At 40.1% G+C, this 23,566-nt stretch overlaps 1 protein-coding gene across 4 annotated transcripts in view; it reads right to left on the reverse strand.

The window, feature by feature from the left end:
• The window catches only part of NTRK2 (neurotrophic receptor tyrosine kinase 2), a 347,366-nt gene that overhangs the window by 144,354 nt on the left and 179,446 nt on the right, over positions 1-23,566 (reverse strand). Inside the window, exons 12-14 of one of the 4 annotated variants that reach the window (XM_021676040.2) lie at positions 19,139-19,186; positions 13,096-13,284; positions 7,778-8,814 (exon numbers count right to left, since the gene is read on the reverse strand). In XM_021676040.2, the coding sequence (XP_021531715.2) occupies positions 8,786-8,814; positions 13,096-13,284; positions 19,139-19,186 (266 nt within the window). In that variant the 3' untranslated portion in view covers positions 7,778-8,785. Of the gene's footprint in view, positions 1-7,777; positions 8,815-13,095; positions 13,285-19,138; positions 19,187-23,566 lie in introns of those variants that run through there. The other 3 variants (XM_021676037.2, XM_021676041.2, XM_021676039.2) reach the window with 3 other exon arrangements.

The following is a 23,566-nucleotide window of genomic DNA, read 5'->3' on the forward strand; positions in this document are numbered from 1 at the left end:
GGCTTGGAGGAATGCCACGTATGAATGCCAACTCATGTTTTTTAAAAAGCTCTCTAAATGATAAGGATCTATAGAAATTTTGAATCCATTCAATTAGCCAGTTTGGAAACATGGACCTTTGAATGGAAAATGAAAGAATGATTTGTAGAAGGTGAGCCAGAGGAGTGTTTGTCTGTCCTCTGTGATGCTCATAAGTTTGGCATCAAGGCTGGTTCCCCATAGGACACTGATAAGAATGCTTTACTAGCCACTGTGTTCCCTTGGCCTCCTGGTACAGGGTGACCCGGCCAGGAGCTGTGAGTTCTCACTCCTCCCAGCATCGCCTATGGAAATTCAGCAAAGATGTGTACCTCAACGTGCTCCCAAACACACTTGGCACACTTTGAATTCTTCTTATGGACATCAAATTTACTTAGGAAATCAGATATGCTAATCTCAGAGGAGTGAAACCACTCAAAAAAGTTTGTGATCTATGATATAGCTTGCTTTTACTAGGATTTTCTGAGCTATAACTGAAAAAGTAAACTTTTCAAAGAGGGCTTGACAAAAGAAAACATGGGATTTTACATAATTTTAATTGGCAAAAAAATAAAAACAAGGGCTAAATGTTCATGATCATTTAGTATTTCTAGTAAAGGCACTACTGGAGAAAAAACCTCACAAGCCAGTGAGCCTGTGTCAACCATCACACTATAGACGGCCTGGGCCTGCCCACTGGCAGGTTCTTCCTTCAACAATAACTTCAGTATCCACCATGTGGACACCCCTCAGCCTTCAGACCTGAAGGTTAATACACCCAGCATACTCGATAACCCACACGAAAGGGGCAATGCCAATACTACAATTCCTCTTGCTGAGTTAGAAAATTGCTGGGTATTAATTTGTAAAGGATGAGCAACAGCACTAGGCTAGAAAGAGTCCTCACTTCCAGAAGGTCCACCTGGGCTTCAATAACAACCCCTTATTCAGAATGGAATTTGGATTTTCTTTTTCCTCCTAACCTTTCTCAGCCTCACTTTTCCCATCTGTAAAACAGAGTAATATCTATACTGCAGCATTGATTAGGATTTCTTTTAAATGCGAAAATACAATTCATGGGGACTGGCCCATAAAAGGCATTAGATAGGAGTTGTATAAAAATAGAGACTGCAAATATTATAAAAAGAGCTCATAGCATTAAGTAACTGGCTGAGTGAAAATGGAGTATTTTAAATCTCAAATACTGTATCTTCGATTTAGCAAATGTATCATACATCTCCAAATGTGGAGTGGTGAAAGCAATATAGATTTTTTTAAAAGAATTCCACTTTTTAAAAAAAATTGTATCCATTTTCCCTAGATTATTTCTCAAACTTACTGAGAAAGTCCCCTGATCCTCTCTCCTGTCCTTTTCCAAAGAATCTCTCTCTGTCTCTGTTTTTCTCTCTCTCTCTCTCTCTCCAGCAGCCTCATTCATTTCCTCACTCTGGAGAGTCAAATACAACAAATAAAAACTTTACAATTGCAGTGAGAAGATGAGCATGCACACTCTGGTATTTCAGTAGATAGCACAGGACAGTTACTGCTGTAAATGCTGAAGCTGGCTGAACAGAAGGGAGTCAGGGGACTGCATCTCCAGGCGAAGACGGGGCAGTGAGGAAGGACAATTAGGCCAGGAATTCAGAAAGTGGCAGAAGACTGACAGATAATCAGCTGAGAAGTTCATGTACCCATAAGGGCTTTGCAAAGGCCAGAGATTTATACAAGATCCAGGCCAGAAGGAGCCCTGAGGCCAAGGCCAAGGCTAGGGGGAGTGAGATTCTTGCTTTGTGCACACTATTTAAGGAAATGCTAAAAATTTAGTTATTGAGATAAATTATATTAAGTTGAATGCACTATTTCTGATAAAAATGAATGCAAACATTTGTGCTTAAAAAATATCAGAATTTTAAGGAAAGACAGGATCTGACCCTGAACTTGTAGGACTCACTTCATTCAGCTTACACTCATCCCAGCCCTCCTGGGATTATGCTGGCTTTATTTAAAATTTTGATATTTTCTTCCTAGATCTTTTGCATTCTTTTTTATCTTTTAAAATGTTGCCTGAATATATTATTTATCTTGAGTACTGAGCCTTTTTGGTGTCACTCTAAATTCTGTGCCTTAAGAGAGTGCCATTCTTCCCTCACCCTAGTTCTGGCCTACCTGAGAGAAGGAGTTGTTTTGAGAAAACCCAGAGAGGTTATGTGGGAGCAACTGGGGAACCAATGGGGACAACTTCTAGAACTCTGTTTGTGGTGCCTCGGGGAATATCAATATTGAATTATATTCTCAAGTCTATGTAAGAAAAATTATTAGTAGGTGACGAAAGTAGGCAACAGAGACCACAGATACGATACTCGTCTTTATTTGTATATGCATTTGGCTCTGAATGATCAACTACATCACAAATTCCAGTACAAAAGATCTCATTTTCAGATAGATCATATAGATAAAGAATTCCAAGCTCCATTGGTCACTCATACATACATGTGGGCAAGCCCTGGAGTTTCTAAACATAAGAAGAGAATGCAAGTCATGTGTTAGGTCCACTCTCTTGCATGAAATGTGGGAGAGGGAAAAAAATTAAGCAACATTTAGCAATCAACAGAACCCTTTCCCTGTCCTACCACTGCACAACCTGATGCAGCAGCAGTGAGCTGAATGGCTGAGACCAGTGCAATGAGGCAGCAGGAAGTGCCCAGGTAGGAGGAGGGTCCTTGGCCACATGGGGAGCTTACAGAGAGAATCACAGTAATACCAGATATAGTGCCCATAAGCCAGCAGGGCTTCCTTGAGGAACATCAATCCATACCCACCCACTCAAAATCCCCTTTCTCCAAAAGTAGATGGATAGTGTGGAGACCATATGAACTAATCCCCCAACCCAACAGCCCCTCTCATAGCTCTGCCCACACACCAAGGCTCTTCTCCTCTTGTACTAGGACAAGAGGAAGCACAAAGGCTCTCAATGATATGAATCTTTTCAAGAGAGCAAAAGAGGGCACTGAGGTGTTAACACCAAGAACTATGCCGATGAATCAGCCGTTAGACCCAAATCTGGCTAAGATCCACTTTACTTAAAAACTCAGGCCGTAACATGTAGGAAGTGGCAGAGCATATACGCAACCCCAGAGGGAAAGTGTGATTCAGGACATGAGTGATGATCTTATTTTGCCTGCTGGTTGGCCACTGTCTGCCTCCCCAAAGCTCAGGAGTTTAGAAATCAACAGCTTAGCTATGTATCACCAATATCTTACTAAGAAAATGAATGTTTTCCTCTTGCAAATCCAATGTCCATAAAAGTCTAGGTAGAATTCAGTAAAACCAAAAATCTTACACATAAATAGGGGAATTTTACCATCAACTCAAAACAAAGGCTCCTAAGAGAGAGAGAGACAAAAGAAAAAGCAGACTAAATGTATACCCTCTGACAGCACATGGGAAAGAAAGGCTAGCCTTCTAAATAAGGCTCAAGCAGCTACAATGTATTGATAATTGTTTCTGTAGATATCAGGAAATGGCATTAATGAAATTAGGAACTAGGAAGAAATGTGATCATTAGCATCATAGTTCCTGAACCCTGATACACAGAGGAAAAAAGGGAGGATGGAAAAACCATGTGGGTAAAGATACTGATATTTAAGGAAGTAAACCCAAGATAGAGAAAATGTGAAACCAGTTTGTCCATCTGGCTCAAGTACTCTATTAGTAGAAGGTAAGAACGTGAGTTCTGACCCTAGGTAAAGCAGTTAGTGTCTCTCTATTCCTCAGTAGTAGACTGAAGACCAAAGGACTTGCAAAAGTAAACTCTTTGGGTGTTGGGAGAAAGGGGAGTAAGTATTAAGCATGAAAACATAAATGGATCTGAAGATTAATCATTCCTGTAGGAAAACAATTCAGGTGGCTGCTTAGTGGTGCCATCTCTGCTTATTTTACAAGCAAAGATTTCACGTAATCCCTAGTAAAGACATTCCCTAAAGTGGAGACTAGCTATTCTGATATAACTACACACTACAGGGCTTTATCCCATCCTCTCTATATCAATCACTTTATTGGAAATTTAGGAATATGGCACTCAGTCCAAATGCCATTATTATCTCATGAGGAGCTTGGGTTCCACTTTAATGAACCTGAAAATTCAATGGCATGGTTAAAACAATGTGTTAATCAATAGTAACAGGATAAAAAAGAATATTGATGTCTATCCAAATACAATAACTAATAAGAATAATATATAGAAACTAGACTTGTATTATTGTTTTCTTTCTGGGATTCCCCCCTGCCTTTGGTTCTTAAATCACACAAATCTAATCTCTTACATCACAGGAACTTATGCATTCTGAACTCATTTTTAGAACCTCATAACTAATGTTACTGTGCAAAATACCAAGATGACCATATTATTGGATGTCATACTATTGATAGAGGTCTCCTTGCCAGAATCCCAGTCTAGGTCCAGATGCCTGAGACATCAGAAGAGGAAGAAAGGCTTTCATGATGAAAAATCCAGGGATCACTGGGCAGTAAACTCCATCAAGTTTAAGCAAAGCTAGGATTGACCAAAGGGGCACTCCAGCTCATCAGAGGTCCTTGCACAGCCAAGGGATCCTCTATGGAAGAGAAGGCATTCCTAAATATTGGGAAATGTATGAGATGTAACCAGCTTGGCCCTTTGAGATCCAGCACACTCATCTCTTTGAAAGGAGCTAGCTAGGGTGAAGAACTTGGAGGCAAAAAGTGATCATCTGCTTCAGTTGAGCAATAAACTGCATTTGGAGTTATCTGGAGTGATGACCCTAAATGAGAGCTCTCAGCCTGTCTTGTCAGAACAAGAGAGCCTCTCATTTCCTGAGTCTTTCCAGTGCATAAGCAGGCCTCATGTGCTCTGTGATACTTACCATATGAGAGCCTGCCGTGGCCAGCTACAGTCAGATCCCCGTTCTTAACCCCTGTGCATCCCCAAGGAAATAAAAAATACTAAACTGGGAATAACATAACCAGTGTGCTTCCTACACACTGTGCAGCACAATCTCCCCAAAGTGAGCCATTACTATAGAAATATTAACGAAGTCCAGTACAAATAAAGGCAAAGACACATGTGGTTAGACTTTGTATTACAAGAGATTAAAAGGATATTCACAAGACTTAGAAAGCCATATATCCAAATGATATCAGTGGTTAACTTTAACTGGTGGAATTACATGGGACTTCTCATTTCATCTTTGTTTCTTATGTTTTCCAGATTTTCTACTATAATCTATACTATCTATTCTTATTTTGAAATACCCATTTTAGGGTACTTGAAGGCATTTAGGGTGATTAAAACAATTCTATCTTACTAGCAAAAATCACTGGGCCTATACCCAACTGGGTTGACCAACTCCTTGTGGTCTGTTTAGGACTGTCCTCGTTTTAAAAACGAAAGTTTCACATATCAGGAACTGCCTCAGCATTCTCTCACTGACAGTAAGCAAACCCAAACAAGGCAAAATAGATTCCTCTCCTCCTCGGGCTGCTCTCTCAGTCTCAGGAGGCAGTGGCGCTTGCTCCCAGTTAGGGGCTGAGTCCAAGGCAAGAGATTCTTTTATGTGGCAAACAGGTTGAACTGAGAAGTAGCTCTCTCCGCATTTCCTTCCTGGCCATGGGTTAGAGAAAATGTTTCTTCTCTTGCCATTCAAGAGAAGAAAGAAAAATCAAGGAAAACTAAACAAAAACAAAACAAAAAACCTACTAGAACCTCAGTGATCAACCTCAGTGCAGCATCACTGCTCCCCAGCAAAAAGACCTGGCATGGCAATTAATCCAGATAGAAGCCCAGCTATGGTGATGACTCTCACAGGCTGGCAGAATTAGTAAAGACAGAAAAGCTGCACTTCCCAGGGAGGAAACCTGCACTTTGTTATAATAGCTGCCATAAAGGATTGAGCATCACATCCAAGAAAAACTCCAGTAGTACCATCTTTACTTAACCAGAGGGAGCACTCAATTGTTCAAAGCACCTGGGTAGCAGGAGCTTCTTAGCAACGTAGGAGGCTACTCTGCAACTGTGTTTGCTGAGCTGGTCCTGGTTCACAATCTGCTGGCATATGCAAGAGGGACCAACCTGAAACCAAAATGGGGGCATAACTTGATTGGATTCATTCTGTTGGTACACACACTCCAGTCAGGCCGGGCCTTGGGAAATACCCAGAACAAATATATTGGGATCCTCCATCTGCTGAGACGCTTCCAGAACATCACTGATGATTTGGTGAAATTGGACTGAAATGTCTGATGTGTGCAGGATGCAGAACTCCATCTTGGTTGGCTGATGATGAGGAAGTAAATGCAGTCTTCAGAATGTCACTCTGAGTGTCTCCCTGACCTAAATCCATAGTCTTTATTTGTGTTTTCTTTTCAGCCATCAAGCTTAGGATTGGAGTGTTTTCTCCAGAAGGTCTAGGTATACTATAATCGGGTGATATTTCTTTTTTGATAACAAACTATAATATCACCCAATGGTCAGATGCTAAAAACTTGATTTGACTTCACTGTGAGTGTACTTGAAACTGTTTTGCTACCAAATCTTCATCTCGGTGCAGCTTATAATAACATGGCTTACATTTTAAATGTAATTATGCAGCATGTATTCATTTCCTTTCTTTTAGGAAGCTCAAGATGCTTTTTTAAGCATTATTTGATAGCTTCTTACCATCTCCTTTGGAGTTGAAAAGGGAATATGATATCAAACCGTTGTAGCTAGCACTGGGGGGGCCGTGGCACCAACAGGGAGAAGGAATTGTACTGAGACCTGCAGAACAGCAGCAATGTGCCGTGAAGGCTCCCACGAGATGAGTCGTCAACCCAGTGTGCCATAAAAGAAGAAATTTTTAAGGATCCTAAAATAACTGCATTCTCTGTCCTAATTCTCATGCTGGGCAGAATGGACTTAGCTTATTTATAAAGTGCAGGCCATGGTCTTCTGAGGCAATCAAACAATTCTCAAAGCAGCCATTATTTGGCCAATTAAATAATTAGAAGAAAATATACTTTTGAAAGACAAAAAATTAATAGGCAAAGGACAGAAGAAAGTGCTAAAGCAATTGTTTCTACCTGTTTTTCAGTCCTACCCTTGACCATCAAAAGGGACCATGGTCATTCAATTGCACTGAAGTCTGAAGATAATCTCCGGTAACTCTGAGGGACCTGCACTCTTTGATCTAATGAGCTCCTGGGATCCTGAATGTGATTCAGAATTTTTGCTTATGTGTACTCAAAGTAATGTTGCAAATATATTTAAAACCTCTGTGGTTCTGTGAAAAATATCACCTCCATCCCCTCCCCTTATTGGTAAGAGAATGACAAAGTGGGCTGTGGTGGCTGTTGAAGGGAACAGAATGGAAGCCTTGTGTGATAGCTTTAGCTACTGTTAAAACACTCCTTCCTTTTTTTTTTTTTTTTTTTTTTTTTTTTTTTTTTTTTTTTTTTTTTGAGACGGAGTTTCGCTCTTGATACCCAGGCTGGAGCGCAATGGCGCGATCTCGGCTCACCACAATCTCCGCCTCCTGGGTTCAGGCAATTCTCCTGCCTCAGCCTCCTGAGTAGCTGGGATTACAGGCACGCGCCACCGTGCCCAGCTAATTTTTTGTATTAGTAGAGACGGGGTTTCACCATGTTGACCAGGATGGTCTCGATCTCTTGACCTCATGATCCACCCGCCTCGGCCTCCCAAAGTGCTGGGATTACAGGCTTGAGCCACCGCGCCCGGCCGACTCCTTCCTTTTATAATGTCTTCTGTCTTCAGTCCTAGCTGGTCTATGAATCTGTGCTTATGTACATAATTGCCTAGTAAGCATGTGACCACTAGGAAAACACATACGCACACACACACACACACACGTACACACAAGGATACACACACATTAACTATAATAGCTGGAGAAGTATGGCACATTCTGGAGAAAATTTTTAAAAATCCGTTTCATTGGAAATGGAATTAAATTTGAAAAAAAAATGTCAGAATTCTTTATATGCATCTGCCACAGGGAGTTATTCGCCCTAGGCACATGTAGAGGGCATGCTCTGCAAGGACAAACACATCCAGATACATATTTAGAGGCAATTCTAAGTCGATTTAGGCCTCAAGCCTAGGACCCTAGCTAATTTACAAGGCTGCTCTAGGGAAGACACAGTTTTAGGGATGATGTCTATAGTGTTTGTTCTACGGGAGAAGATAAAACGCACTCCCACCCTTCAAGAGAACCCAAGATTGATGATTTAGGGGTTTTGCTGGTTAGTATGTTTTGTTTCTGTTTGCTTGTTTCAGCTCAGAAGGTGTGTTTCCATTGTACCCTGTCAAAAACTTTCTCAGCAGTCAAGGAAAGGAAAGCAACACAGCTGCCCTTGAGCCGAGTTTGTAAATTTTACGGGGAAACCACCCCATGCTGTCAGGTGACGTGGCGTTCAGACACGTCTAAACGAACTAGTTGAATTAAAGACCAACTCCAGACTTGATGTTGCTGAGCTCCTCAGCTCCATCTTGCCATCCTGATTGATCGAGGAGATGGGTCTATAGTTAAAGAGGGGTTAGTCATTAGAGCACACTGCTTTGTCTTGGAAAGGCAACTTCTTGCTTGGCTAGGTTATGGAAGCTAAGGAGTGACGTCAAGATCTTGTCTGGCCAGAATTTGCAGATAACCATAGAACTCTTCTCCTCCATCAGGCATGGATTTAGCCTCCTTTAGTTCCTGCAGTGACACAGGAGCCTCCAAATACCAAATTATTATCAGGCGGTCTTGGGGGAACCTCTGGGCCCTGCAATAAAGTAGACAGACTTGCTATTGGAAAGTGCTCGGGAGGAATTCAGCCCTGTTCAGATTGCTTTACAATCCTGCAAACCATCTCCGGACTTTTTAAATGAAACCCTCATATCACTCCAGATAGTGAGAACATACTTCAGGGGATATAACTGATCATCATCTTTCACTTAAATAATTTTATGTATCATTTTAAGAAGTCAGATTTGATCATGTTTGTTTGCTGTTTTATTTTTAAAGCAAAACTATGCAAGTATTGAGGTTGTATCACTCTGGACAAGGCACTTCTGAGCATCGTTTGTAAAATAAGGTGTCTGTATTCATTGATCCTTCAGGTCTAACTCAGAGGATTGCAAACAGGTGGTAGACTGTGAGCCAAACCTGACTCACACTGATATATTCTTATTTATCTCACCCAGTGCGTTATCTTGGAGAATCCACATGAAATAATAAATGCTTGTTTTCTCTGGAAAAATTAGAGTATCTGGCAATACCAGGCCCATACTCCACCATGGCCTTCACTACCCTGTAGCATTTTTCTTTCAGCCTGTTCTTACACTGACCTGCCTGATCCTTGTTGGTAATTGGGGTTTTGGACCCTTGCTCTAACAGAGCTTATTGTACTGCCTATCACATTGCATTATGATTACATGATGATCTAACTATCAGCCTTGCCAGTGAGACTCCTTGAGAGTGGGTAACAAGCCATCATTTTCATGAGCTCTCTAGTTTCTAGCACTGTAAGAATGCTACGAATAAATATTTAATGAATCATCTTCATTATATAAGTTAGATTCTTATAATTCAGTGAAATGAGTAAGATCATACATATAGATCATACATACATTAGATTCTTATAATTCAGTGATCTTTGTAAGATCATACATATATTCTAAAATCAACATCTTTGAATAGCATGTATTTAGGAAAGGGAAGTATATAGGCCAGTTTTTGGCTCAAGCCTCTGATGGATCCATAAGAATAGTGATGTTGTACTACCCATATGATATTACGCTTTAAGCATATGGAAAAACTTCTAAACTCTCTCTGAGATCTTCTCAAATGTTTTTTTCACTGCAACTTCTTGGAAGAGACTTTCTTTAGAGGTTCTTTAAACACTCACTTGTAAAAAATATTCAATGGGGCTCATGCCTACAATCCCTCCCTTGGGAGGCCAAGATGGGAAGGATGACTTGAGTCCAGGAGTTCAAGACCAGCCTGGGCAGCAAAGTGAGAACTATATCTCTACAAAAAAATAAAAATAAAAAAATCAGCCAGACATGGTGGTATGTACCTACAGTTCTAGCTACTTAGGAGGCTGTGGAAAGAGGACTGCTTGAGCCCAGGAGTTTGAAATTATAGTGAGCTATGATCATGCCATTGCACTCCAGCCTGGGTGACAGAGTGAGACTCTGTCTCTAAAATGTATGTTTTATATCTGTATGTACACACACACACACACATACATATATGTACATGTATATGTATGTATATATACATATATGCATGTGTAAATATATGTACATACACCTGCATATGTGTGTATATATAAAGTACACATAAGTGTGTATATTTACATAATACACATATATATATTCAATGGGAATTATCTAATTGAAAGCTAAGTTCTCAACATTTTATGGGCCTATAGCAACAGATTCGTCTCTGTATCAGGTCTATACATTTTGAAATATTTTAATTTCTGCGTGACTACAATTAGAATATTCAAAGAAAAGATTTTTTGTCCAAAGCCTATTTCTGCTAAAATTGTTATCTAAATCTGTTTAAATTGGCTAAATATATTGTTAAAAACATATCCAATAAATGAACAATTATGTAGGCAAATTTGAAAGGAATAAAACCAATGAAAATGATTATGAGTCATCTTTCTTGTTATGTATCTGCTAGTAATTAATATTTCCGTAATATAAAGCCACATCTGATCAACATGTGGCCAACATCAAAGATACACCACATCTTGTGCTATAAAGGAATGATTCAACAGACAAAGATCCTGCCCTCCATGAGCTTACAATCTAACCTAAACGAGATTGCAGAGACACATATGTGAGAGTGCTCATATTCACTACTTAACAAAAGACCACAGATACACCAAAGATAAAGGAAAAAAATTATGGGATAAAAAATGACATTTACAAAAGGGTGAAGGGAAGGACAGAAGTAAACTGCTTCTTCATTCTCATTTATTTGAAAAAGGATTCATGGAAGACGTGGATTTTAAGTGTTCTTAAAATCATGAAAGAGTGTATGTGACTTGTTGCCGGAAAAAAGAAAATCTCTTTTGGTATATGGTGTGGAGTGACTGAGGACACTAAGCTGGGACATTACATTGGGTGCAGGGCCTAGCAAGACTTTATATATAAAGGAATGACCAAATGGAGGTGGGCCACTTGAGTAGAGGCCAGAAACTGACAGGAGGCACAGAATGACTGAGCCACACAATCAAGACTTCTCCAAAAGGAACCAAAACCTTTGCAAAAAATCTCCACAGACTCCAGATTAAGGAAGTAACCTTTGAAGGCTTTCTTTATGGATGCCTAAGGGAAGAAAGCACTTCCAGTGCTTCCATCCATCTAGTCCACTTTCCTCTAGAGGATCTCATTTGTTATTTTGTTTACACTCTAGCTTGTTTTTTCAATTTCTCTACTGGACTTGTTGCACTGATCCAGTCTACTTAATTATTCAGCTTTGTCTTTCCTCCCTTGACAAAGGAAAGCAACTTTTTGAAGGTATGTTGATTTTAGTCAGCCTCAATTATACCACTTCCTCAGGCTAACTGAAGTGCATCATAGGCCTAGTACTGGTGGTGACTGAGGTGTCAAAGTACTCTATTCCTAGGGAGAACAATCAAAATGATGACAGATGCTCCCATCACAGTATCCTGCTTAGTCTTATACCTTATTTGACAGTTCTGCGTGCAGGGCATTCCAAGGATCTTTGGAGGAGGCTCACCCCATCAAAGAAGGCACATTTTAAGCAATGCCTCTACTCACCTTGTTCACACCACAATGACAGTATTAAGATTAATAATACCTTGATTTCAACTAATATATTTTATTTCAAGAAGCTCAATATTCTTCACACATTATTCTATTTATCTTGTCATGTTACAGAGTCAACCAAAATCTCCAGTGGATTCCAGTCTCATACATTAAAAGCTCGTAATACTGTTCTTTCTAACTCTTAAACTCACATTCAACCTTAAACATACCTTGGGATAAATTTGAGTGAAGAGGATGAGGTTACAGATATCTCCTTATATATGCACAGATCTGATACTCATTGCTAAGGCCCTTCATCCCGTTCATATGGAAAAGTCAACAGAAAGCCAGACCCCAAAGCCTAACCTTGCAATAATTCTCTACCTTTCCTCTAAGACAAGGTAGAAGAACTGTATTTAAGATGGGATAGGAACATGCATGATACCCACTCTTTAGTGGCAGGGAATCCCTGAGATCTAGGCCACCTGATGTCATGGTCCTTATGGCCCCATATTCACGTATGAGGGAAGGCCTGGAGCCCCAGTGCCATAAGCCTGTTTGTCCCCATGGGTTTACTTTTTGTTGGCTTTAAGGCTGTGCTCCACATTTAACATTGGAGCAGTGGTGCGGAAGATAGCACAAAAGGCCGTTAGAAAAATCTCAAAGTTGCTAACAGAGATTAATAGGTTAATTTGGTTTTGAAAAATGAAAGTCAGTGTACTTAATATGCAAATCATCTGCTGCCATGTCTCTTTGCTATTGTGGCCACACAGCAAGGCCTCATGCTGGGAACTTGGACTGAGCAAAGAATATAGGACTCTCCAAACTGATACCACCTGTGGGCAACACAGCGCCTTCCCAACTACCTAGAGTGCATGTTTCAATTACTTTCAATAAGCTAAATTTAAATTACATCCATTGCCTGTCATCTATAACTGATATATGTGCATTCTAATGATACTTCTGGTTTCTGTCTCTCTCTTTTTCAAGATAAGCATGCCTGGATTCCAACTTCATGTTGACAAATGGTTTTGGAAAATGGATCCCAAGAGAAGTCAGTATCTGCCCACAGTTCTTTCCCAGCAAGAGACTCACCCAGAGAATTCTATAAGCTACAAACTAAAGGATCTATTCCTGAGCCAAAAGCTACAAGAATCCTCAGACATGTCACTGCACCCTGCCCCCCGCCAGTCATCTCTGTCAGGGGCTCTGATAAACACTCTGGTTGATACAACTATGCAGCAAATGGGCCAATAAGTATAAACAGCTGTACTTACATGTGTCTGGCTTGAGCTGACTGTTGGTGATGCCAAAGTACTGGGGATTTTCAATGACAGGGATCTTGGTCATGCCAATAATGACAGCATCCGGGCCACCTTCTGAAGAAGATGGGGTGTTACTCCCATTGGAGATGTGATGGAGTGGGCTGGCAGAGTCATCATCATTGCTGATAACGGAAGCTGGGCCTGGAGATGGAAAAATATATATATTCTCCTATAATCAATGGCTTTATTGAACTGTAATTCACATACATAAAATTTATCCATTTAAAGTATACAATTCAGTGGGTTTTCGTATATTCATAGAGTTGTGCAATGATCACTATAATCTAATTGTAGGACCTTTTCATCACCCCGTTAGCACTTACTCCCCATTCTCTCCACTTACAAGCATAGACATTCACAGATTTACACTCTATCTCTCTGGCATTTCATATGAATGGAACCGTATAATATGTGATCTTTTGTATCTGACTTGTTTTACTTAACATCATGTTTTTAAGACTCATCCACATTGTAGTATGTATTAGTTCTTCCTTTCTTTGTATTGACTAATGATACTCCACTGAGTGAATGTGTTGCGTGTTATTTATTCATTTACATGCTGGTGGATATTTGGGTTGTTCTGGCTTTTTGGCTATTACGAATAATGCTACTATGAACATTCATATGCGAGTTTTTATGTGGACACATGTTTTAATTTCTCTTGGGTGGAATTGCTGGGTCATAAGGTAGCTCTATATTTAACATTTTGAGGAACAGCCAAACTGTTTTCCAAAGTGGCTGCACCATTTTATATTCCCACCAGCAGTGTACGACAGCTCCAATTTCTTCACTTCCTTCTCCTGTAAGATAATATGTAGCTTTCCTCTCTGTTCTATGATTGTCTCTAGAAAGCTCTGTCATTGAAACTCTAAACATGAATCTGGGATTCCTATTTCACAGCGCATTGGAAGTTGTTCTGGGAGTTTCAGAATCTGGGTTTCCTTTCTTTACCCTTTGGACAAGTCACTTACTTTCTCTGGACCTCTACATCCACTTATATGCAAAATATTTGCTTATTTTGACACTAGAATGAGATTAGTAATATGAAAATGTATTATAAATTTAAATGTGCTTCATGAGTATGTATTACTACTAGGTATTACTAAATGAACTTAACTGGTAGACTAGATAGACATTTGACTGTCCTATGACTACATTCCTCTTTCTTCATATTTTGTGAGTAACTGCACTGCTTTTGTCCACAAAATACTTTTACAACAATAATGGATCAATCCCATGGCAAAGTTACCTGCTTTGTCTTTAGCTGTAGTACTATTTATAGAGTCATCACTTGGTGTCTTTATACTAAATTGATAATCATAGCATTTTTTGTACAAGACAAATTTTCTAGTCCAAAATCTCAGAATGTATATGCTCACACATACAGTGTATTGTATCTTGTCTAAACAATTCACCCATTAGCCACTAAACTCATACTGTTTGTAACCAAAATTAGATTCACAAAGATAAAGGTCTACGTGAAAGCTTCAAACCAATGAAGAAAGGCAGTGGCTCATGACAGGCACTTTCTACGTGGAAGGTGGACAAAGTTCTCTAGATGTGTATTATACATGGAGGGTCCCACAGAAGCAGACCACTGACCTGACCACTGGCATAAGCCCAAAGAACAAAGAGGAAAGACAATAGGCAGTGAAAAGGCAGAATCAAATGCCCAGCCAAAGCAAATGCCATGCCAGGAAGAGTCTGAATTGCTACTTCCTAGGCAAGAAAATGTGCTTTCTTCCAATCCCCCGACCCTCACTAAATGCACGTTTCAGCACTTCCATCCTTTCATTCTTTCTCCAGCTTTTCCCTCACACTTAACTATTGTAGTGAAAAGCACAGCAATTCTGAAAACAAAAGTTGTTTTGTCATCCAGTCTTGAATCCCCTATGAAATATAATAATCCCTCATCCCCCAACCTCCACGATCCATTTTTCCCCCTCATATGGAGATTATCACAGTTTGTAGTGATAAGTTGGACATTCCCCAGCTAAGCAGTGTCTTAAACAAACTATGCAAGAGACAGCCAACTGTTATTATAGGTAATTTTTGAAGCATTCTCTCAAGGGGATGTGCATTTAAGCTGCCTTTAATGATGCATTCTGGCTCAGTTCTGCAAACAAGTCCTCACACCACTGATTTAGAAGCCACAGAACACTCAAAAGCAAAGGCAAGTCCATCAGTTGTGCTCGTCTTGTGTCCAGCTCACCTGCATTAGGATACAGCAGAAATTCTGCCAAGAATAACTACAAAGACAAGTTCTTTCCAATATTCCTAACCATCCTGTTCTGCGACCTTCTCCCTGATGCAGGCCTAGATCATCCAGCTTCTGGCCAACAATTAAAAATGAAGATGTGTTATGCTAAGGTTTCCACATCTTGTCAATAAAACCTTCTCACCACTGACTGCCTTGCTTGGTTCCCAGCATGACTGTTCCCTCCCACAAGGTTACCAAAGCATGCTCCTGCCTGAGCTCCCTGAAGGACTGGCAGTCAAGGCTGCACGTTTCTCAGTCGACTCCAGGCACCACCTTTACCCCGGGAATGCAGGAGTTTCTTTTTCTTAAAATTTCTTTTTTTTTTAATTTCAATAGTATTTCGGAGAACAGGTGATGTTGGTTACATGAATAAGTTATTTAGTGGTTTCTGAGAATTTGGGGTATCCATTACCTGAGCAGCATACACAGTACAAAATGTGTAGCCTTTTATCCCTCCCCGCGCTCCTGCCCTTTCCCCTCAGTTCTGGAGGTCGATGGTATCATTCTTATACCTTTGTACAGGAGTTTCATTTTAAAACATTCTACATGCTGTCAGAAATCCAGCAACATTTCCTTCCGGAGCCCTTGAAATGATTAGCAATGCATTGACTCCAGTTGCTTTCTTCTCTGACTCTCCTCTGGCCCAGGACGCTCTGAGGTTCATGAACATCAGAGCAGCATTCAATCATTTTTGAGGAGGCTGATACCTGGAAGACAACTTGAGATGCCCAAATTCAGACTTTGAATCTTCTGCCAAGTCCACAGTGAAGCCCTCACTTAAAGAGTCCAACCAAGCAATTTGCTCTCTGTTTCTCCTTCCTCACTAAGGGATACCCTTTTCTTGCCTAAATCTCCCCAATTAAAACCTCCAACTCTGATGTAACAGATTGCAAGGAAATGAGCTCTTGTTTGGGGAGTGAGGGTAGGATTAAGCTTAGAAGCAGTAAAAAGCACCACAGGTAATTTTTCAAAAGCCTTTTCACTTTGCCAGAAAAGTCATTGTTGACAAATGTGAGTAACACATAAACCTCAACAATTCATCAAAGAGGACATTAATTCAAGTGCTGTTTTCTTCATTATTGATGTTCCAAAACCTAGAAGATTGATATGGCTGGCAAGGTTGCAGGGTTTAAGCCCAGTTTTCTGTGAACATTTTGATATGATGGAATACAAAGCACAGCAAAGTTGGGAAGGCAGAAGAAGCTCTCAGTGGGGACAATGAATGTCTACATAATTTGACAGCAGCTTGTCTGTGCGTATCACGGGATGTGTCTTTGTATGTCTATGCATGTGTTTGAACAGGCACCACGAAAAAGACAGAAGAAGAATAAAGGGCCATATTACCATGTGTTAAACAAAATTCATATGAGGACTTGAAAAAATGTATTATAATATTAATATAAAGTTTTAAATGGCGAGGTATGTGCACACTTGGCTGATTTAGAGTAAATAGTTCTAATCACTCAGCTGACAAGCATGAGTTAAGCCTGGAAACATTTTTAGCTCATTTTTATTTTAATATGTCTGCTAGGTCACATATCCTGTACTGTGACTCTACAGACATTTCTAAGCCTAATGTAGACTTAATTTCCTGTGATAAGAATCACGAAGGTCATCTAGGGGAGTTTTCTTCTCTCAATACCAATAGTGCCTTCAAGGTGAGGGGAAGGATTAGTACTCTTGAAGTACTAAACAAGACTTTTTATATTCTGGATTCTGGTGCTTTGACATCTGGGTCCCTGCTGATTCTGGAGGGAGAGCCACTCCCACCCAGGGTGAGTCAGTTCCTACAGATGGTAAATACCCTGCCTGGGAGCATGCCTTTCAAATGCAAACCAACCAATCCAGAGACAACACTCCAAACCTAATGTGACTCTCACACTCCAGGCCACTCTCCACTTGCCCTACCCACCCCAGGGCCAGGTACTTGACAGCTCTAGACAGCTCCTGTACCCTGGAGCCTGTTGAAATTACTCAGTCCAGCCAATCCTAAACCTGTTTACCCTCCCTCCCCTGTTCCTTACCCTGGAAACACACTAAAATCTCCTGCTCAACTTCTCCCTTTCCTCCTCTGCCTTTTAATGGATCCCAGCACTTCCCCACGTGGCCCAGCATTGCATGATGTGCCCCTTTCTTTTGGGAACCATGAGTAACAAACTGTCTTCTCAATGGCAATCATCTCCTAAACTGCTGGTCTCACTAAGCCTGAAAAATATGAAACCTATGTTATATAACAGTAGAATCTCTGCTGGACTGCAGCTGGAAGAATAATTCGGAAGAACTCTCTGCTGCAGCCTAAAAGACTGAAACCACATTTTTGCAGCTTTCCGGGAACAAGCACCCTTCTTCAGTGCAAATTGGCTTGAAAAATATCTAAGTGGTTGCAATGGCTTGCAATTTAGCAGAAGCAAGACCCTGTCGTATAGCACTGTTATGGGAGAGTTTATTACCACCTTCCCCCAAAACACAAGGGATACACCTACACATGCATATACATCAAAGCCCTAAAACAAAACACCTTTAAGACTGCCCAGGCAGGATAATCCCTCTGATATCTTAGCAAAGTGACTATGATAATCTGTGTCTGAAATTTGCCCCTGGAGAGCTGCCTAGAAGTGCTGACTACTTGAGCTTGATGTTCTAACTTTACCAGGTCTCCACTTCCCTTTTGCTGGTTAAAAGCTTTAACCTTGGAATTCATGGAGCTACCAAGAGTCAAGGTGGCATTTTCCCCCTCCAGGCCCTGTCTGGCCAGGCTGCCTCAGCCCACTGGTCATTTTTGGATCACTGACAGACAGAAATATAGGCTGTCCAATAGGACAAGGTCTGATGTCAGGTTCAAAAGTGACAGAAAACAGCTCCTTATATAGCCAGGATGAACAAGCATAGGGTGGATGGTTTGGAATTGAGCGGCTTCCTGACACTGGTACATTTCGCCTACTTTGCCATTTTGCCTATGGCCAACCTTGCTACCAAAAGAAATGCTAATGAACAGATGACCAAGATGGTCAGATCTTGGAAACTCATGGGAAAGATGTAAGAACGCCTGTCTTTTCTTGCCTTCGAAGCAATTCCTGTTCATTGTCTCTGTACCCATAGAAAATTCTGAACAAATTACAGGTCCCAAGAGATCACACCTGATTTCAATTCTAATGATGAGCTACATCATCTGCATTCACTTGGTAAGCTACAAACTCTGCTTTTCAATTGTCAGCACATAGTCTGAATGCAAGGAATAGAATGCAATCAAGCACAAATCACAGCGTCTGGACGTTAGGATCTGTTTTGAAAGAGGAATGGTCATAAATGGAAACTGATTTACCAATTCAGAACTCTATTACATCTCGGCCAATAAAAGAAAGTTAAGACCTAAACTTATACAGCTTCACTATTGAGTCAACTATTCCCTGTACGTGTGGTTGAAATGTACTTGTATTTATTTCCTTAACCTTCTTAAAAATGCATCACAAACTAGAACTGGAACGACAGTTAACACTTCCCCCACAGGATAAAAACGAGTCAAATCTAAAAATGCAAAACCATGTACTGAACTCAGTTAACAACAGTGATGCCTTTTCTGGAAAGATTCTAGACCTACTTCTTCAATAAATCAAAAACCAGGAACACAGAAAATGAATCGAAGACCGTGGAATGTAAAGAGGGTCTAAGCAGTTTCATCCGAATAAAAACATAGACTCATTACTTATCCAAAGAAGGAGTGAGTTAACTACTTACCAACACCTTGTCTTGATTTTACTTTCCCAAATCCAAACCATGAGAAATCTGAAAACCACAATAAAACATAAAATAAACTTCGAAAGAGAAGTAGAAACCGGAGGTGGTCAGCACCGTCCTTGGTCAAATAATGCAACAAACTCCCCCCACAAAACAACAACAACAACAACAAAAAAACCCACTTGGGATGAAAGCTTCCTATCAAATGCCTGGAAACTAACCCTTGGATTTTCGTGTAAAGATTTATTTCCCATTCGGAGAACATGGAGGTTCCAATCAGATAAGAGACAGCAGCCTGTCTATGAGAAAAATAGCCACAACCAGGGTTAAGGGCTCTGAGCTGTTTTCTTTCTCACTTTCTTTCTTCCCCCTTAGTGGAGAGATCCTTGCCTTGTATTGAATCATCTGACAGGGAAGCTGCAGGGGTGAAGACACACACAATGCATTTGACAAATGCGCTACAGCTCTGAACCGCAGCAATGTGGGAAAATAATAAGAGAAAACAGATCTTTTTTGAAGCTGAGACAGGCAGTAAAAAAGGAACACAAAATCCCGTGGGAGAGCAGACACTTGGGCTAGATAGAGATTCAAGAGGAAGGAAAAAAAAAAATCTAATTCTACATGGATTCTCGCTCCTGACTTGCTGTGTGATGCTGGGCTGTGTACAGCTGTTCTGTGCCTCTTAGAACACAAGATCCAATAGAAATCCAGTGTAGGAAAAGACTTGCTAAACGTTTGGAGAGCCTCCTGTGAATAAAGTCACAGTTAAATGTCTGCTTGCTTCCTGAGCTCAACTATTCCCTTCTGGGTAATTTCCACTAGGTTCAAAGTGAATTCCACGCAGCAGGGAAATCCCTGAATGTGAGGAAGATAAAAGGGATGGACCCCAAATCAGTAACTGTGTTTCCCGCCTCTGTCATAATTTTTACAGGCATTTTGGATAACTAGCTAGCTAAATTGAAGAGGAATCAATTTAAGTGAACGATGTACAGAAAAGCTCCTTGCACATTCAAAGATGACTTACAAGGTTGTTGTCACGATGACTATTTGTTCATGGGTAAATGTAGGCTTTCCCTCCCTGGTATCCTACAACTTGACTATTGTAGTTGCATTTATTTCCTTAACCTTCTTAAAAATGGTTGCCCTCCTGCCTCTAAGCTGAATTTTACTTCTGATTGATATTCCTCTGATTGCTTCCTTCCAGGTTTTAGAAGACAAGATGAAGGCCTGGCTTTGAGCCACAGCCAAATAAAGATTCCTTTGCACAGAAGACAGTGAACTTCATTCAATGGAGCTGTTGGTCTAAAGAGGCAGAGTCCTGCCTATGGATTTCTTTGTTACAACTAAACCCATTTAAAACAAAGTGTATTTTCCCACTGGTCATCTTTTGTTTTCCTATATTTTTTTGATTTACACACTTTTTAAAAAAATAATTAGAATATTTTATTAAATCTTGTACACAATTAAACCATAGTTTGAATTTTTTAAGCCTATTTTTTCACTTGAGTAGCTTTTCAATGTTACATTCCCATTTTAGAGAGAACCCACTGAAGGTCAATGCTATCGCAATCCCTCACTGATTGTACACTTCAGATTATTTTTAATCACTAACTATAATAAACAACCGCAATGAACATCTTTACACATCTTAAGTGCTCCCCTTCTCTTGCTAAAAATAGTTCCCTTAAGATAAATCCTAGAAATTGAATTACTCATTCAAAAAAAATGAATATTGTGAAGGTTCTCAATACAGGTTATCAAATTGCTACACTATGCCAGGTCTCACTTTCACCAACAGTATTTGAGAGGGTAGAGGTATATTTTTGAGCTCTACCCAATGGAAAAACTGAAGATGAACAATTTCCCCTTACAGGAATTGCTGAATTTTCCACCATTGTTGTGGCTCCACCTAACTGGGCAGAGACCTGGCAAATACTCCCCTGCCATATGTGCCCCCTGAAACCATTCACACCCCACCTCTCCCAAGCTGGGGTTTTGCACAGGTACAATGAGAACTGCAGATATGCAGAGAATAAGAATTCCTCTCACTTGTGAAATCATTACAATTCACTGAGTGTCTCCACCCACCCTGAGCACTTCTTCCTTGGTCCTCAGCCAAGCTTTGTTTACATGAGAAATTATCCTATGCTTATTGACTAGGAACTGAGATCCAGAGAGGCTGATACACTTAGCAAATGTCTCAGCTTGTGGTGACTGAGCCAGGATTCATATCTTCTGAAGACAAATCATAGCGGAGTTTTTTTTCATTCTTTTTTAGTTGCATTTCCCATGCTCCAAAATCATCAAAATTAACCAAAATTTATAACGGTATAATTAGGATTCTATTTTAAATATAGAAAAACACTATAAGTAGTTATTCAATCTAATTTATTTATTTATCAGGCAGAACAGAGCCTTCAAAGAGCAATGAACTACAAAGCGGCCCTCAAGATCTCAGTGAAGGATGAGCCATTGAAGAAGTCAGTCCAGGGTGTGGGAGCTCAGAAAAGAAGCCTCTATTCCAGTGGAGGGTTGGGAGGGGGCTCGAGAGAGAGGACTCAGAGGATTTCTAGAAAATAGATTAGGATTAGCCAAGAATGGGAAAGAGCAGAGGAAGGAATGCTGACTGCACTCAGAATCCAGTTCTGGCTAAGGTGAGAAGCACTGAATGTGTCAAGAGGCCAATGCAGCTGGAAAGGGTGGGGGGACTGAGAAATACAAGTAAGGCCCAAGTCAAGAGTTTGGATATTCTAGTGAAAATTGCACAGTTGGGCTCAAAAATAATAATAATGATAAACCTCAGGCCAGGAAGTAACATTGTCAAGATTAATCTTAGAAAAATCATGTTGGCTGCAGGGTAAAATCAAGATGATGGGAAGAAAAAACTAAAGGCAAGAGACTGGTTAAGGAGGTTTTTAGAGAAATCAAAGCATGGGAGAACTGTGGCCTGAGCTGGGTATTGGGGAAATGGGAGGGTGAAGGAAAGGAGATGACTGCAGGCCTATTTAGGGACAGGAGCAGAACTTGGTAATTGATTGATTGCTAATTGTGGGGAGTGTGGAGAGAAAACAATGAAGGTTTCAGATTTGGACAACTAGGTATACGGTTATGCTGTTCATAGAGTCCCTAAGGAGCTTAGAAGGAAAACAGATTTAGGGGTTAAACTGAGAACATGGGTTTGAGCCACAAATGGAGAAAATGGAAGGCAACACCCTCAGCTGGCAGAATGGTCTGAAGCTCAAGAGACAGGCTTAATATCAAAATCCCAGAGCCCACAGATCAAGCTGAGAATGGAAACTGGATTCTCTACCTAGGATTCGTTTCTCATTTGGACATATGCAATGCCCTGTCTTACAGGCACAAATGAAGAAGCACCCAACTGAGGCCAACTGTTGACAAAATTAATCTTAAATTGATGAACTATTTCTAAGTTCTATTTAAAATTGACTCAGTCATTGTGTAGGAGAGAATACAGTCTTCTCGATCATACCTCACAGTACCTGGAACATTTAACAGACCAAGTATAGAAAGGTCAGATTGGCATCTCACCCCTAGAAACTGTTATTGATTCAACAGTTCTTTTTCGATGGATGTAAGCAGTCATCTTAAAACTTTAATACTAAATTTCACAAGCAAAATTTTCCCACAAGGCCAAAAAGAAACAATTTCTCAATTTCCTGTGATGTTTTATCCATTGGGAGTAGAGTCCTGCCAAACCTTCTTTTATTTTCTCTTTAATAAGAGACACTTTATTCACTGCAAAATAAAGGGCTCCTTCAAAAGTAAATGTAGCTGTAGTGAGCTTAAAGAATCCCCTCCTTTTGGAATGTAGACCAAGAAAGACTCTAAATTATGAAATTTAACCAATTAAATCCATCTCATGTTGAAGAAAGCTCAACCTTTTCTCTGACCAGAGAGAAGAAATGTAGGAAAAAATAGCATGTAAACACATTAACAAGTCTAAGATGGAATTCAAATTAAATAAATGGCAAAAAATACTGCTTTTTAAATGTTTCTTAAAGGAAAGAGCTAAAATGTAGGGGGTTGAAAAGGAGAATTTATGATGTAAATGAGAGAATCAGAGGAAGGAGCTGGGAACAGGCAATGTGGAAGAAATTTGACCTTCCCTGTAGGTACTGAATTGCGCAAACACTAAACACGAGGCTTAGAAAGGTTCCGATTTCAAGAGCAAACAGCTTCCGGATATTTTTAAGTTTCGGAAAAATCATTTTGGTATGTTAAGAGAAAATCAGCTTTTCTCCTTTTTAATGTTGAAGTAATTAAAATTTGCCATGTTCTCAAATGCAATTTCTTTATGTTTTAAGGTAAGACTCCACCCTCCACCCCCAAGAAAAATCTTACCATTGTCATGGAATCAAATGGTAAAATATAATTTACTAATAAAAATGGACTTCACCTCCAACTTCT

The sequence above is a fragment of the Aotus nancymaae genome, unplaced genomic scaffold (assembly GCF_030222135.1).
Source record: "Aotus nancymaae isolate 86718 unplaced genomic scaffold, 86718_ANA_hifiasm-v0.15.2.pri h1tg000041l, whole genome shotgun sequence".
NCBI lineage: Eukaryota > Metazoa > Chordata > Mammalia > Primates > Aotidae > Aotus > Aotus nancymaae.